Raw genomic sequence first — 16,499 nt, forward strand, 5'->3', positions numbered from 1 at the left:
TTCATTTGAGAGAGTGTGTGGGAGGAGGAGCAGAGGGTGAGAGAGAGGGAGGGGGAAAGAATCTCATGCAGACTCAGTGCTGAACATGGAGTCCAGTGTGGGGCTCAATCTCACGACCCTAAGATCATGACTTGAGCTGCAACCAAGAGTCAGATGCTCAATGACTGAGCCACCCAGGCGCCCCTAACTATCTAACAAAAATTTGCTAACTCCTGGTATACACTGTTCCCTGTAGAAATTTCAATAAGCTGCTATAACCAAAATTATTCATAATGACCTCCTCCAGAGAAAATGTCTATACCCAGAAAACAGGAAAGCTAATAAAGGTCCTGAAAAATAATCAAGAGAAAAAAGAGCAAGTTACCAGGTAAGAAAAGAATCTGGAAATAAAGCATATGATGAACATAAAGGGTGAACACTGATTATTCATCAAAGCTAGAAAGTGAAATTTTTGAGGACGGGAACTTAATGAGCTTCACATCCCAGGACTCAGCATAGCACTAGCACATTATAGACTGTCAATGTAGAGTTGCTAATCTGAATTTAAATGAAATTCTGAGATACTAAAACCAGAGAAAATCCTTTAAAACTGAAGGACCTCTATTAAAAATTGAAGGCTATCAGATTATCTGAAATTACAGAATATATGAGAAAGTTGCATAGCTGAAAAAAACTCATGTTTTATTTATTTATTTGGCAAGAGAGAGAATACATGAGCAAGGGGAGCGGCAGAGGGAGAGAGAGAATCCCAAACAGGCTCTATGCCCAGCATGGTGCCCAATGCAGGGCTTGCTCTCATGACTCTGAGATCATGACCTGAGCTGAAATCAAGAGTCAGACACTTCACTGAGCCACCCAGGCACCCCCCAAATACTCATTTTATTTTATTTTTTTAAGATTTTATTTATTTGATAGAGAGGCAGCGAGGGAGGGAACACAAGCAGGGGGAGTGGGAAAGGGAGAAGCAGGCTTCCTGCTGAGTAGGGAGCCCGATGTGGGGCTCGATCCCAGAATGCTGGGATTATGACCTGAGCTGAAGGTAGAAGCTTAACGACTGAGCCACCCAGGTGCCCCCAAAATACTCATATTTTAAAAGAAAGAGATATTCACAAAAATATCTATAGCTGGTTTAATCTTAAAAAAAAAAAAAGAAGATGATGTGGTATCTATATACAAAGGAATACTACTCAGCCATCAAAAAACGAAATCTTGGGGCACCTGGGTGGCTCAGTTATTAAGCGTCTGCCTTTGGTTCAGGTCATGGTCCCAGGGTCCTGGGGTCAAGCCCCGCATCAGGCTCCCTGCTAGGTGAGCCTGCTTCTCACTCTCCCTCTGTCTGCTGTTCCCCTTGCCGTGCTCTCTATCAAATAAATAAATAAAATCTTTAAAAAAATTTTTTTTAAATGAAATCTTGCCATTTGCAATGATGTGGATGGAACTAGAAGGTGTTTTGCTAAGTGAAGTAAGTCAATCAGAAAAGGCAATTATCATACGATCTCGCTGATATATGGAATTTACAAAACAAAACAGGATCATAGGGGATGAGAGGAAAAAATAAAACAAGACGAAATTAGAGAGGGAGATAAACCATAAGAGACTCTTAAGCATAGGAAACAAACTGAGGGTTGCTGGGGGGGGTGAAGGGTAGAGGAATGGGGTAACTGAGTAATGGACATTAGGGAGGGCATGTGGTATACTGAGCACTGGGTATAAGACTGATGAATCACTGACCCTACCTCTGAAACCAATAACACATTGTATGTTAATTGAATTTAAATAAAAATAAATAAATTTAAAAATTAAAAAAAAATCCATGTGAAACTTTTGACTCCCCAAAAACTTGACTACTAATAGCCTACTGGGGTTTTGTTTTGTTTGCTTTTTTTTTTTTTTTTACAGAGGGGGAGAAAGGCTGAGAAGGGCAGAGGGAGAAAGAGAATCTTACGCAGGCTCCACACCCAGCATGGAGCCTCATGCTGTGGGGCTCCATCTCACAACCCTGAGATCATGACCTGAACCAAAATCAATGGATGCATACCTGAATGAGCCACCCAGGCACCCCATTAATAGCCCACTGTTGACCAAAAGCCTTACCAATAACATAGTCAATTAACACATATTTTGTATATATATTATATGCAATATTCTTACAATACAGTAAGCCAGAGAAAAGAAAATGTTATTAAGAAAATCATAAGGAAGAGAAGATACATTTACAGTACTATATTGTATTTATTGAAAAAAATCCATGGGTAAGTGGACCCATACAATTCAAGACCATGTTGTTCAAGGGGGAACTACAGGGAGAATAATAGGAGCCAAGTTTTTAACTAACAGAGAAGGTATTTACAAACATGGAAATGGGGAAGGCCTGAAAGAATCTGAGATATTGCACTGGAATTGGAGTTATCATTATAAACTTGTGGTTTTATAACATGTAAGACTCATATGTTACAAAAATACTTACAAATGAATATGTGTGTGAATACATACATGTATACAGGTACATGTATTCCTAGCTCTGTTTACTGAGAGTGCCTAGAAGCAGCAATATCCCAGTAGCCATGAGTAGTCTGAGTGCCTAGACCTTGGTTTCTAAATACTATCCTTCACTAAAAGGAACTGGAGCTTCTTAGAGAAATGGCTGATTCCAGGGCTAGAGCAGGGAAAGTACTAAATGAGCTTGAAATATTTTATTATGCTAGAAGGTAAAGACGTGCTCAATGAATGATGGGAACATGTCAAAATGACATAGGAAGGATTTCCACTTATAGCCAGGATAGAATAATTGTTACCAAAGCTGTCCTTCTGCCATAAAGACCTAGAAAAGTGGACAAAACCTATGAAACAAAAAAGTTCCCAGACAACAAACAATGAAAAACTGTGATCACTCAGAAACAGAAACAAAGAAGGTGAGCTTCATGGTCGTCCAGGCTTTCTGTCTGGTGGGGCTTTCTGAACACCCAGGGAAGGGGATTCCCAAGCACAGCATGTCAGTAATCTGATTTAGGAGGCAGAGATCAGAGTTTAGAGAGGTTGAAGCAGCCAAGATTTGCAAGCAAGACTGCCAGAGGTCCCCTTGTGTCTTTAGCTGAATGCCACTAATCCGTGCAATGCATAAAGTAAAACTGCATGAGAAACAGGCAAAGAACAACTCACAGGAGGATATGACATAACAAGAAGTATACATTTGGCCTCTGGCCCCAGTTCCTGACACAGAACTCCTAAATCCCTGGGAATTCCCTGGATGATAGACGTGTCCTTTGTTCTAATGAGGCAACTCTTGGTGGACTCCTTAAATAGCTTCAGAATGGGGGCTGGTTGCTAGAAAGACCAAGCCAGAATTAGAAGCTTGGAACTTTTAGCCCCACCCCCTATCATTGGGGAGGGGATAAGGGTTGGGGGTTGAATTAATAATCAATTATGCCTACATGATGAAGCCTCCATAAAAATCTCTACACTATGGTGTTCAGAGAGCTTCCAGGTTGGTGAACACATCAATGTGTCAGGAGGGTGTCACACCCCAAATTCTACAGAGACTTCTACACTCAAGACCCTTCTGAAACTTGCCCTATATACCTCTTTATCTGGCTATCCATTTGTATCCTTTATAATAGACCACTAATGGTACATACAGTGTTTCCCTGAGTTCTGTAAGCCATTAGAGCAAATTATTGAACCTGAGGAAAGGATTATGGCAACCCCCAATTTGTAGCCAAGTCAGACAAGTGTAAATAAGTCATGGTTAACCTGAGGACCCACTACTTGAAACTGGTGTGTAAAGTGAGGGGCAATATTTTGAAACTGAGCTCTTAGCCTGTGGAATTGTTAGGGTCAGAAATGAATTTACTTGAGGGTACCTAGTTGGTGACCACACAGAACTGGAAAACAGCTTGGTATGGAAAACCCACACATTTGGTGTCAAAAGTATTGTGACTAGAGAAACTGTTTTCCATTATAGGAGTTGTAAGCTGAACAATTCCCAGAGCTCACGCAAAGCTGGATGACATTCTAGTTTTGACTAGCCAAAATAAAGACACCTTGCTGAACAGGTAGTAGGATATTCAGTGGAGACTCAAGAATGGTCATTCTTTATTTAGTAGGAGACCTAAAGGAAAGACTACTCTAGACCTTCCCTACAAAGCTTAAGAATATGTCTCAAAAGAATCAGTCTGATTTGCAAATAATTTAGCTGCTTACCAAAAGTAAACTCAATACTTCCTAAAAGAAGAAAACAAAATCCAAACACTCAGCAATATAATATTCACAGTGTCCACCATCCAATCAGAAGTTACTAGAAATGTGGAAAAGCAGGAAGCAGGTGACTCAAACAGGAAGAGAAAGTTCAACAGATACAGGTCCAAAAGTGATGGTGATAATGAAATCAGCAGACGAGGACTTAAAAACAGATATTATGGGGCGCCTGGGTGGCTCAGTCATTAAGCGTCTGCCTTCAGCTCAGGGCGTGATCCCAGGGTCCTGGGATCGAGCCCCGCATTGGGCTCCCTGCTCAATAAATAAATAAAATCTTAAAAAAAAACACCAAACCATCAGATATTATAAATATGTTCAAGGATCTAAAGGAAAACATGAACATGATGAGGAGAGAAATGAAGACATTAAAAACAACAACCAAAAAGATCTTTTAGACCTAAAAAATATAGTATCTGAAGTGAAAAATTCCTTAAATGTAATTAGATACCGCAAATTAGAAGTGAGACAATGTAGATTAATGAACTTGAAAACAGAGCAAGAAAAACCATCCAAACCGAAGCACAGAGAACAGAATTTTAGTTATGCAGGATGAATAAGTTCTAGAGATCTAATATACAACATAATGACTATAGTTCATAATACTATACTGTATACTTGAAATTTGGTAAGAAAGCAACTCTCACCACACATGAAAAAAGGAAAAGAGAACCTGAAACTAATATAATACTGTATGTTTAACTACACTGGAATTTTTTTTTAAATTAGAATGGCTAATAAAGACTTCAGTTAAATGGAGGAAAAAAAAAAGGAAAAGGAAACTGTAAGGTGATGAATATGTTAATTAGCTTGATTTGGTAATCATTTCACAATATATATCAAAACATCACATTATACACCTTAAATCTACACAATTTTTATCAAGTATACCTCTGTGAAGCTGTAAAACAAAAATGAACTAAAGCAGAGAGAGAAAAAAGATGGGGAAAAAATTAACAGAGCCCCAGTGACCTGTGGGACAATATTAAAGTGGTCCTACATGCATGTTATTGGAGTCTCAGAAAAAGAGCAGGAGAATATCTGAGGAAACATGGCTGAAAACACTCACTTTGATGGAAGCTATAATCCCACAGATTCAAGGAGTTCAATGGATTCCAAACAAGTTAAACACAAAACTCCAAAAAGACACACCATAATCAAATTACTGGAAACCCATGATAAAAAGAGAATTGTAAAAGCCTCCAAAGGAAAAAAGACACATTACATACAAGGGAACAAGGGTAAGAATGACTACTGACTTCCCATCAGAAATAGTGCAAGAAAATAATTAAACAGCACCTTTTTAGGTGGTGGGGAAAAAAAATTCTATACTCAATAAAATATCTTTCAAAAATGGAGGTGAAAAAAGTAGTTTCAGAAAATGACAGCTAAGAGAATAAATGCCAGCAGACTAGCACTAAAAGAAACAGTAAAGAAAGTTCTTCATGCTAAGAGAAAATGTTATGATATAGAAACTTAGTTCTACATAAAAGAATAGAACTAAGAATGATTAATATATGCATAATTGTAAAAGACTTTCACATTAAATTTTTATTTTAAATATAACTGACTGTTGGGGTGCCTGGGTGGCTCAGTTGGTTAAGCATCTGCCTTTGGCTCAGGCCATGATCCCAGGGTCCTGGGATAGGGCCCTGCATCAGGTTCCCTGCTCAGTGGGGAGCCTGCTTCTCCCTCTCCCCTCTGCCAGTCCCCCTGCTTGTGCTTCCTCTCTCTCTCTAGTTCACTCTCTCTCTCAAATAAATAAATAAATAAGTAAATAAATAAAGTAAAAAGAGAGAAAGCTAAAAATAAATAAGCAAATAAAAATGGTTTAAAATTAAAAAAAAAAGAGGGGCGCCTGGGTGACTCAGTCATTAAGCGTCTGCCTTCAGCTCAGGGCATGATCCTGGAGTCCTGGAATCAAGCCCTGCGTCAGGCTCCTCCGCTGGGAGCCTGCTTCTTCCTCTCCCACCCCCCTTGCTTGTGTTCCCTCTCTCTCTGGCTGTCTCTCTCTCTGTCATATGAATAAATAAAATCTTTAATTAAAAAATTAAATTAAATTAAAAAAAGAAAAAGAATAAGAAAGCAAAGTAATATATTATTTGAAGGTTGCCTTGATATATGTATAGTATAAATATATATAATACAAATACATAACGTAAACCCTACAGTAACCACTAAGAAAAAGGTGAAGAGTTATAGTTAATCGGATTATAAAAGAGATAAATGGAATACTAAAATAATCAACATAAAGACAGAAAAGAGGGAAAAAAGGATCAAAGAATGAATTGTACAAATAGAAAAACTGCAAAACAGGAATCTAAAAACCAACCATATCTGTAATTACATTACGTATAAATAGCAAAAACTCTAAAGACTCCGTTTGAAAGTTGGAGATTGTCAAACTGGATAAAAAAAGAGACTACAACTTTATGTTATCTTACAAGAGGTGCAGCTTGTAAAGACGTCAATAGATTTAGAGTGGAAGGAAAGAAAACGATGTACCATACAAATGTAGCTTGGCTACATCAGTGGTCACATTAATATCAGACAAAGTAGACTTAGGAACAAAGAATATTACCAAAGATAAAGACAAATATTTTGTGACTATGAAAGGATCAATTCATCTAGAAGACAATAATCTCAACCTATACACACTTAATAACAGAGATTCAAAATATGTACAGGAAAGGAAAAATTCTTCCTTTACTTACTCTTAAGGCCTTCCAGCTGGACTAAGAATTAAATTTACACTAGATTAACAAAAAAAAGTTTTATTACTTGCACACAGAGGCCCAATAATGTAACTGAGACCTAAAGAAGTGACGAAGGTGGTTTTTATACTTTTTAGACAAAGACAATAAATCTGTGGGGAATTGACAGGACAAAGTAAAACTTTAGGAGCTTCAATTAATTAGGAATTCTAAAGAGAATTTGGGTTCTGATAATAAATTAGTAAAAAAGTAACAAGGGTTGTTTATACATTTTTCTCAGCTTTAAATTTCCCATCTGCATGATACAGATGTCTTTTTACCTCCTGGTACAAGGAGGGTACCTTTCAAATAAGAGATTTATTTCCTGCTTTTAGAGGGACAGAGGAGGGTCAGAAAGTCCTTCTTGCATAGCCTGTCTCTTAAGTAACTTTTATTTAAAATAATCAATATGTCAGGGGTGCCCAGGTGGCTCAGTCAGTTAAGCATCTGACTCTTGGTTTCAGCTTGGGTCATGATCTCAGGTTCCTGTGATTGAGCCCTGTGATGGGCTCCTGTCTCAGAGGGGAGTCTGCTTCTCTCCCTCTCCCTCTGCCCCTCCCCCTGCTCGAGTTCTCTCTCTCTCCCTCAAATAAATAAATCTTTAATAAAATAATAAAATAATCAAGATGCCAAAGTGGTACATTTTGGGGCAGCCTGCCCTTGGCTCCTACATTTCTGAGGCAAAACTGGACAAAAATGAAAGGAGAAATAGACAAATCCATAATTACACTTGAAGATTTCAACACTTCTTTCTTAATAATTGACAAAACAATTGCACAAGTTAAACAGACTAGGGCAGACTTGAACAATACTAACCAATTTGACCTAACTGACATTTATAGACTACTACACTCAACAACAGCAGAATACAAATTCCTTTCCAGTGGACATGGAACATTTACCAAGACAGAAACCATACAAAGTATGCTCTCTGATTACAATAGAATTAAATTAGAAATGAGTAATACAAAGATCTGGAAAATCCCCAAATATTTAGAAATTAAATAACATACTTCTAACAATTCACTGGTCAAAAAAAAAAAAAATTACCAGGGGAATTAGAAGATATTTCAAGAAAAATACTAATTAAAATATAACCTAAATAAATAAATAAATAAATAAAATGCAACATGTCAATATGTGGGGATACACTTAAAGCAGTGCTTGAAAATAATTTATAGGTTTTTTTTTAAAGATTTTATTTATTTATTTGATAGAGATAGAGACAGCCAGTGAGAGAGGGAGCAGAAGCAGGGGGAGTGGGAGAGGAAGAAGCAGGCTCACAGCGGAGGAGCCTGATGTGGGGCTCGATCCCATATCGCCAGAATCACACCCTGAGCCGAAGGCAGATGCTTAACCGCTGTGCCACCCAGGCGCCCCGAAAATAATTTATAGTTTTAAACATTTACATTATAAAAAAAGAAAGGTCTAAAATCAATCATTTAAGCTTCCACTTTAAGAATTTAGAAAAAAGTGCAAATTAAACCAAAAACAAATAGAAGTTAAGAAAAAAGACAGGAACAGAAATCAATGAAACAGAAGATGGGCAATCAATAGAAAAAAACCTATGACACCAGGGGCGCCTGGGTGGCACAGCGGTTAAGCGTCTGCCTTCGGCTCAGGGCGTGATCCCGGCGTTATGGGATCGAGCCCCACATCAGGCTCCTCTGCTATGAGCCTGCTTCTTCCTCTCCCACTCCCCCTGCTTGTGTTCCCTCTCTTGCTGGCTGTCTCTATCTCTGTCAAATAAATAAAATCTTTAAAAAAAACAAAAAAACAAAAAAACAAAAAACCTATGACACCAAAGTTGATTCTCTGAAAAGAAAAAAAAAACCTGCAAATGATCAATATCATGAATAAAAGAATGCAAATCACTACAGATCTTATAGACATTAAAAGAATAACAGGATAGTAAGCATTTGAAATCATCCAACCTACCTCTTCGAAGGAATATTTTTCTACAGTATGAAGAGCATCTTGCGTCTCATTCCACCCTCCAACAGAATAGATACAGTCATTGAGTGCAGCCACACCAAGATACGCTCTCCTGGTTCCCATTGGAGGAAGTGGAGACCAACGCTTAGAAAGTGGATCATACACTTCAAAAGAACGAAGCTCTATTCCTTCATTGCTGATGCCCCCAATTACATAAATTAAACCTGAAACAGAATATTTTTGTTCAGATGCTACAGAAAATAGAATATAAATAATTATAAAAAGTAATAGTTGTTATTTATGTCTGCTATGCTGATGCCATATTTAATGTAGGGCTCACATTATCCTTTAAGAGAGAAAACTGACTTCTGTCTAGTATATCAAAGCTCACATTTAAGCATGTTACAAAGAATTAGAGGTATAATTTAAAGTGGCATTTAAAGGGTGCCTGGGTAGTTCAGTTGGTTAAGCGTTGGACTCTTGATTTTGGCTCAGGTCATGATCTCAGGGTCGGGAGATTGAGTCCTGTGTCGTTGAGCTCCACGCTCAGTGTGGAATCTGCTTAAGATTCTCTCCCCCTAGGGGTGCCTGGGTGGCACAGCGGTTGGGCGTCTGCCTTTGGCTCAGGGTATGATCCTGGCGTTATGGGATCGAGCCCCACATCAGGCTCCTCCACTGGGAGCCTGCTTCTTCCTCTCCCACTCCCCCTGCTTGTGTTCCCTCTCTCGCTGGCTGTCTCTATCTCCGTCGGATAAATAAAATCTTTAAAAAAAAAAAAAAAGATTCTCTCCCTCTCCTTCTGCCCTTCTCCCACCCCCACGCATATGCTCTTTTTCTAAAATAAATAAATACATCTTTTAAAAAAATTGAGTGGCATTTATTTTTCAAAGAACTTACTATGCTATAACAAAACAGTCAGACAAGGTTTTCCACCTTATTGTCTGCTTGATGATCTAAAGTTCCAGAACTACTGGTACCATGAGGTAAAAAAGGAAAGGGAGAGGGATTTTTTCCCCCTAAAAAAATGCCATGCACTTAAACTGGGAATGATATGGCCTTGTTTGGTGACAGCCTACCTGTTGCTCAAATGAATATAGAGAACTTAATTCAAATTAGAATAGTTATATGGCTAGATTAAGGTATTCAGGGTCAATCACTAGAGTACAATAGAATGTAATTCACAGTGAGTTTATTAAATTTGATTTGAAACTAATGGTTCTGACAATCTACAATTATTTTCAAATGCCTAGCATTGTTTCTAATATTCTAAAGTGAAGAGCTGTAAGTTATAAAGAATGGCATTTTAAGAAATGTGAGCTAAATGTCAGTGAACTTGGGTTCTAGCTCCAGCTTTGCCAGTAACCAGCTATGGGAAAAGACAGTTCACAAACTTCCTGATCTTCAGCTTGCTCATCTATAAATAAAGGGGTCGAAATAGGTAATCTCCAAGATGCCTCTCTAGCTCTATGATTTTAGAAGGTACAATACTGTGACTTATAAGAAATACATACTTGGAGGTTGCCTGGGTGGCTCAGTTGGTTAAGCGTCTGCATCCGGCTCACATCAGGATCCCAGGCCCTGGGATCCAGCCCTCTGTGGGGCTCCCTGTTCAGCGGGAGTCTGCTTCTCCCTCTCCCTCTGCCCCTCCTCCTGCTCCTGCTCTTTCCCTCCCTCCCTCTCTCAAATAAATAAAATCTTAAAAAAAAAAAAATTATAAAAAAAAAAAAAGAAATACATATTTGGTCATTCAGATGACCAAAATATATTTCTCATCTATATTTGGTCTTCACCCCCATTCCTTGCTCACAGCAACCCAAACCCTTGGAATTTCCAAAGTGTTGAGAATGATAAGGGTGTCTTTTGTTATGTTAATGAGGTAACTGTGGGAAAGCACTTAAGGTTTGGGGGGGGGGGGTTTGCCAAAGAAACCAAACTTAAATTTGAGTGTGGGAACTTTCAGTCTCAGCCTCTGACCTCTGGGGAGAGGAAAATGTGTAGAGGTTGAATCAATCACCAATGGCCAATGATTTAACCACTCATGCCTATGTATAGTGAAGCCTCCATAAATTTCCAAAAGGACAGGGTTTGGAGAGCTTCTGGGTTGGTGAATATGTGGAGATGCAGGGACAGTGGCGCATCTGGAGAGGGCATGAAAACTCTGTGCCCCTTCCCCATAACTTGACTTTGCATCTTTTCCATCTAGCTGTTCCTGCATTATATCATTTTAGTAGTAACATTTCCTCTGAGTTCTGTGAGCCACCCTAGCAAATTAATTGAACCTGAAGAAGAGGGACCATTGGAACCTCTGATCTATAGCCAATCAGAGCACAGATAATAGCCTAGGGAGGATGAGTGTCTTGTAGGACTGAGCTTCAACCTGTGGAATTTGATGCTACCTCCAGGTATGGGTACATAGTGTTAGAGTTGAGTTGAATTCTCCAACACCCATTTGGTGTTCTGAGAACCTCTTCTTAGTAGGAGGGAAACCACCCCCACCCCCATGCTGAAAACCAAGTCTCAGAACACCTAATTTATATGAGAAGATAAAAACAACACATACAAAACAATTAGAGAACACTATAGTATTACACAATAGAATATAGTCTGTACCATGTAATTTGAACATTTAAATGCTAGTGGAAATCTGAGAAGGCACTCAAAAAGCAGAAGGAACTTGAGCTGGGGATAGCGGGTTGAGTTGTCATAACAACGAGCACACTGCTCACTACTCTCCAGGTACATATAAATCTGCTCTCCAACTCTGGACTAAGAATCAGGTTCTACTTGACAGTGCTTACCAACTACTTCTCAGGGTATAGTAAACAATTAAAATAATGTTTGTACACCATTTTAATATGTGGTACAACATTTTTCAAATCTGTCACAGCATTATATTCTGTGTGGACTGAATCACAATGTGCCCTGTAAGAAAACACTGAAAATGCCAAAAAAAGAGACAGTGAAGATTGTTTTTTATACCCTCTTGCTACTTAGAACTACTTACTAAGGACTGTTGGGAGAGAAAATGACAAAGATGGATGAAGGTTCAAATGCTTATTTTGCCAGTCAGGCATTTGTGCCTATCTGTGATTTTTAGTTCTAGCTTTGTTATTTTGGAAAAAAATTATTATAAATAAAGATATAAGAGGTTAAAACATATAAAATGCTAAAAGCAATACTTCCATACTGTTAGTGTCAATATTCAATATTAACAGACATAAAATATAGTTTTATGAAAATAAAGCTTCAAGCTTAGTTTTTTAAAAAATATATTTTTAAGGGAAAATAATGGAGGCGCCTGGGTGGCTCAGTCAGTTAAGCATCTGATTCTTGATTTCAGCTCAGGTCATGATGTCAGGATGGTGAGACTGAGGCCTGCGCTGGGCTCCAGCATGGAGCCTGCTTAGGATTCTCTTCTCTCCCTCTGCCCTGCCCCCCAAAATAAACAAATAAAATAAAATTAAATACATTTTCAGGAAGAATTCTTTAGAAAGCAATTACCTTGCATTTCACAACACCCAAAGTAGTAGCGCGACACAGCCATGTTGCCAACTACTTCCCACTTATTTTCATCAGGATCAAATCGTTCAATGGTGTTCCCTATCTCAGCTCCAACCCATCCGCCTGTAACCAAATAGAAATATGTCATTTCTGAATAAAGGAGTCTTATCTATGAAAGATACCTTAGAAAACACCTAATCTGGCAACTTTATGTTGTGAATGATTATCACATGGACCAGAGGGGTTATCTGTCCAAGATGATACAAAAAGTTAGAATCTGACTGTAAAACTTGGATCTTAACTCTCTGCTTAGTTTTCATCAGAGATTTAAAAAAACAAAACCAAATAAAAAACAAAAGCTCATCATATTGCTTAGGAAATAAGGTATTTTGCAAAGCTACCATTTTGCTTCAGTGGGCATCTTATCTACACTTTATCTCCATCTCCTTCTGAGAGCTCCACACTTGACAATATTCCCCAAGTAACTCAATTTTGAAAATAAAAATTTATAAAGCTGAGAAACATAAGTTTCTTATGGGAGGGAAGAAAAATGTCTAAAATGATTAGATTCTAAGAATTTAAATAATACTGGATATCCTTAAACTGAAAAGCATAATTACCCAAAGCATAGATAGCCCCGTAACACACACACACTCCCAAGCCACAGCGGGGGTGATTCATTGAAGCTACAGTTGTCCACTGTTTAGTAACTGGATCATAGCATTCAGTACAGTCAAAAATCATTGAATCCTTTTCACCTGAGTTAGATAAAAGAGACACATATCAGAAGGTTTAGTAATGCTAATTGCCTAGAACCATAATACAATATTCAGTAGCATTCCATGTTATTAGAAATTCAACTAGTATGTCTGATTTTATACTATTCATTAAAATTAATTTGCCCAGTGTTATTGTAAATCATTAGCACTGTCATTTATTAAAGCCCACTTAATGAAGCAAGGCATTTTCCTATTATCTATTTCTAATTCTACCACCCAAATAATCCATGTAATTTTTGAGGATAAAATTTGTACTTTAACACTTCTGTATTTTTTCATGTATTAGTTTGGATACCTGGCTCTGGTATAATTTGAATTTTAATGCAATCCTTACCTAGCAACAAAGAGAAAATAAAAATTTCTAAAAACGTACCACTTAAGATAAAATTTTAAAATAGACTCTACCTAGAAGTAAGTCTAATCAAAGATTGTACAAGATCTCTGGCAGATAAATTAAGGAATATCTAAGTAAATGAAGAGATATATCATGTTCATGAATTAGAATCCCCAAACTGATTTATAGATTTAAAGTAATCCCAATTTGAAACACACTTTTTTTATTGTGTTAAAATACAAGTAACATAAAATTTACCACCGTAATCATTTTTAAGTGTAGAGTTCAGTGATGTTAAACATATTCATATTTTTGTGCAGTCATCACCACTCTCCACTCCCAAAACTCTTTACATCTTGTAAAACTGAAACACTATACTGATTCAAACAATAACTCCCCATTCTCCCCTCCCCCAGCCCCAGACAACCACCATTATACTTTATCTTTATGACTTTGACTACTCTAAGTACCTCATATAAGTGGAATCATGCATTATTTTTATTTTCCAACTAACATTTTTAAAATTTAAATTCAATTAATTAACATATATTATTGGTTTCAGAGGTAGAGGTCAGTGATTCATCAGTCTTATATAATACCCAGTGCTCATTACATCACATGCCCTCCTAAATGTACGTCACCCAGTTACCCCACCCCCCACCCCTCCCCTCCAGCAACCCTCAGTTTGTTTCCTATGCTTAAGAGTCTCTTATGGTTTATCTCCCTCTCTAATTTCATCTTGTTTTATTTTTTCCTCTCGTCCCCTATGATCTGCTGTTGTTTCTTAAATTCCACATGAGTGAGATCATATGATAATTGACTTTCTCTGACGGCTTATTTCATTAATCACAATACCCTCTAGTTCCATCCATGTCATTGCAAATGGCAAGATTTCATTTTTTTGATGGCTGAGTAGTATTCCATCATCATGCATTATTTTTTTTAAAGATTTTATTTATTTATTCGACAGAGATAGAGACAGCCAGTGAGAGAGGGAACACAAGCAGGGGGAGTGGGAGAGGAAGAAGCAGGCTCATAGCGGAGGCGCCTGATGTGGGGCTCGATCCCAGAATGCCGGGATCACGCCCTGAGCCGAAGGCAGACGCTTAACTGCTGTGCCACCCAGGCGCCCCATGCATTATTTTTAAAAACAGATTTGACAAAAGAAAACAAACGTTTGATGAACTGGTTCTAAAATTTATATGGAAGTACATAGGGCCCAGAATAGTCAAGTACTCCCATACAAGAGTAGTAAAGGGAGAAATTGTCCTATCAGATAAGCTTATCAGACTTACAACTGAGCTACAGTAATTAAGATAGCAATATACAGAGAGACTAAAACAGAAAAGAAATTCTAGAAACAGATGCCCACATATATGATTACCTGATATATGACAGAGTTTGCACTGCACAGCAGTAGGGAAACAAAAGTTTTTTATGCTGGGATAACTGGTTATATAAATGAGGAAAAGATGAAACTGGTTCCCTACTCATATTATCTAAAAACTCAATTTCAGGTGGATTACAGACATACATTACAGACATACAGTTAGTTCTAAAACTAAAATTTTAGAAAACAATTAAGGTATATCTCCTCATGACTTCAGAGTAGAGAAGGATTTCTTTAAAAAGATACAAGAAACACTAATCATAAAGGGAAAATAAATAATAGAGTTAGCTACATTAAAATGAAAAATATGTTTATCAAAAGATATCTCAAAGTAAAAAAGACACCATAAAGACAGTGAAAGATGAAGCCACAGAGTAGCAATAGGTATTTGCAGCACATATAACTTTATGAGGACCTGGAATCCTGAACATATAAAACTATTGTGCAGAAAAGAACCAGCACAGCAGGCCTGAGAATGCCTATCCTTAGAAAGGCCTGCTTGCAAGATTGACTCTTGGCTGGAGTCTGGGAACATAGCTCATAAACAATTCCCTACACTGATACAAAAATTTCCCTAAATAATAAGAGTGGCTTTTTGCAGTGATAAAAATGTTCTGGAATTAAACAGTGGTAATGGTTGCACAACTTTGTGAATATGCTAAAAACTACTGAACCATATACTTCAAATGGGGAATTTTATGGTATGTGAAGTATATCTTAATTTTTAAAAACAGTATTTAGAATATTAACCCAGATATGTATGTATGTAGAAGGAAATAAACCAAATATTGTCATTATCCCTGGGTGATATGAGTAGAGTATGGGTGATTTTTATTTTTTTCATATGCTTCAATTTCAGCAAAATTTTCTACCACAAACCTGAATTACTTTGACAATAAAAATTATCTTAATATTATATATTATAAAATACCTTAAGATAATAATGTTGATAGTATTAATAATAGGTCAAGTTGGGGCACCTGGCTGACTCAGTTGGTAGAGCATGCGGCCCTGAATCTTGGTCATGAGTTTAAGCCCCACATTGGATGTGGAGCCTACTTAAAAAATTTTTAAAGTAAATAAACAAACAAACAAACAAACAAATAATAGTGAAGTCATAGCAGTTTTGAAGGGTGCCCATTAGTATTTCTGTGGCATCAGGAAAGGGGACACAAGTATATGAAAGTGTCACACAGGACACTGCGACCCCACGTTAAACAGGAGAGTTCATGCAATGAAACTATCCATAATTGCCAAAATGTATATAAAAAGAGCTATTAGAGTTCTTGTCAAAGATTATATAGAATTATGGTCTTTATGCTGACAGAAAGTTATTGCTTAAACTCTTATTTCTTGTGATTTTTGGACTCACCATGGCATTTATTGATTTAATGAACTGAGTTCTTTCTTTTTTAAGATTTTATTTATTTTATTTGAGAGAGAGAGTGCACACTGGGGTAGGGGTAGAGGGAGAGGGACAAGTAGACTCTGCACCGAGCAGAGCCCAACGTGGGGCTCGATCTCACGACCATGAGATCATGACCTGACCCAAAACC

At 37.5% G+C, this 16,499-nt stretch overlaps 1 protein-coding gene across 2 annotated transcripts in view; it reads right to left on the reverse strand.

Moving 5' to 3' along the window:
* Positions 1-16,499, reverse strand: part of IPP (intracisternal A particle-promoted polypeptide) — a 37,195-nt gene that overhangs the window by 4,314 nt on the left and 16,382 nt on the right. For both annotated transcript variants that reach the window (XM_045799669.2, XM_045799670.2), the window contains exons 6-8: positions 13,061-13,198; positions 12,441-12,563; positions 8,943-9,163 (exon numbers count right to left, since the gene is read on the reverse strand). In XM_045799669.2, the coding sequence (XP_045655625.1) occupies positions 8,943-9,163; positions 12,441-12,563; positions 13,061-13,198 (482 nt within the window). The remainder of the gene's footprint in view (positions 1-8,942; positions 9,164-12,440; positions 12,564-13,060; positions 13,199-16,499) is intronic.

Source organism: Ursus americanus, chromosome 12, assembly GCF_024610735.1.
Source record: "Ursus americanus isolate L20-20 chromosome 12, mUrsAme1.1.p, whole genome shotgun sequence".
In the NCBI taxonomy this organism is placed as follows: Eukaryota; Metazoa; Chordata; class Mammalia; order Carnivora; family Ursidae; genus Ursus; species Ursus americanus.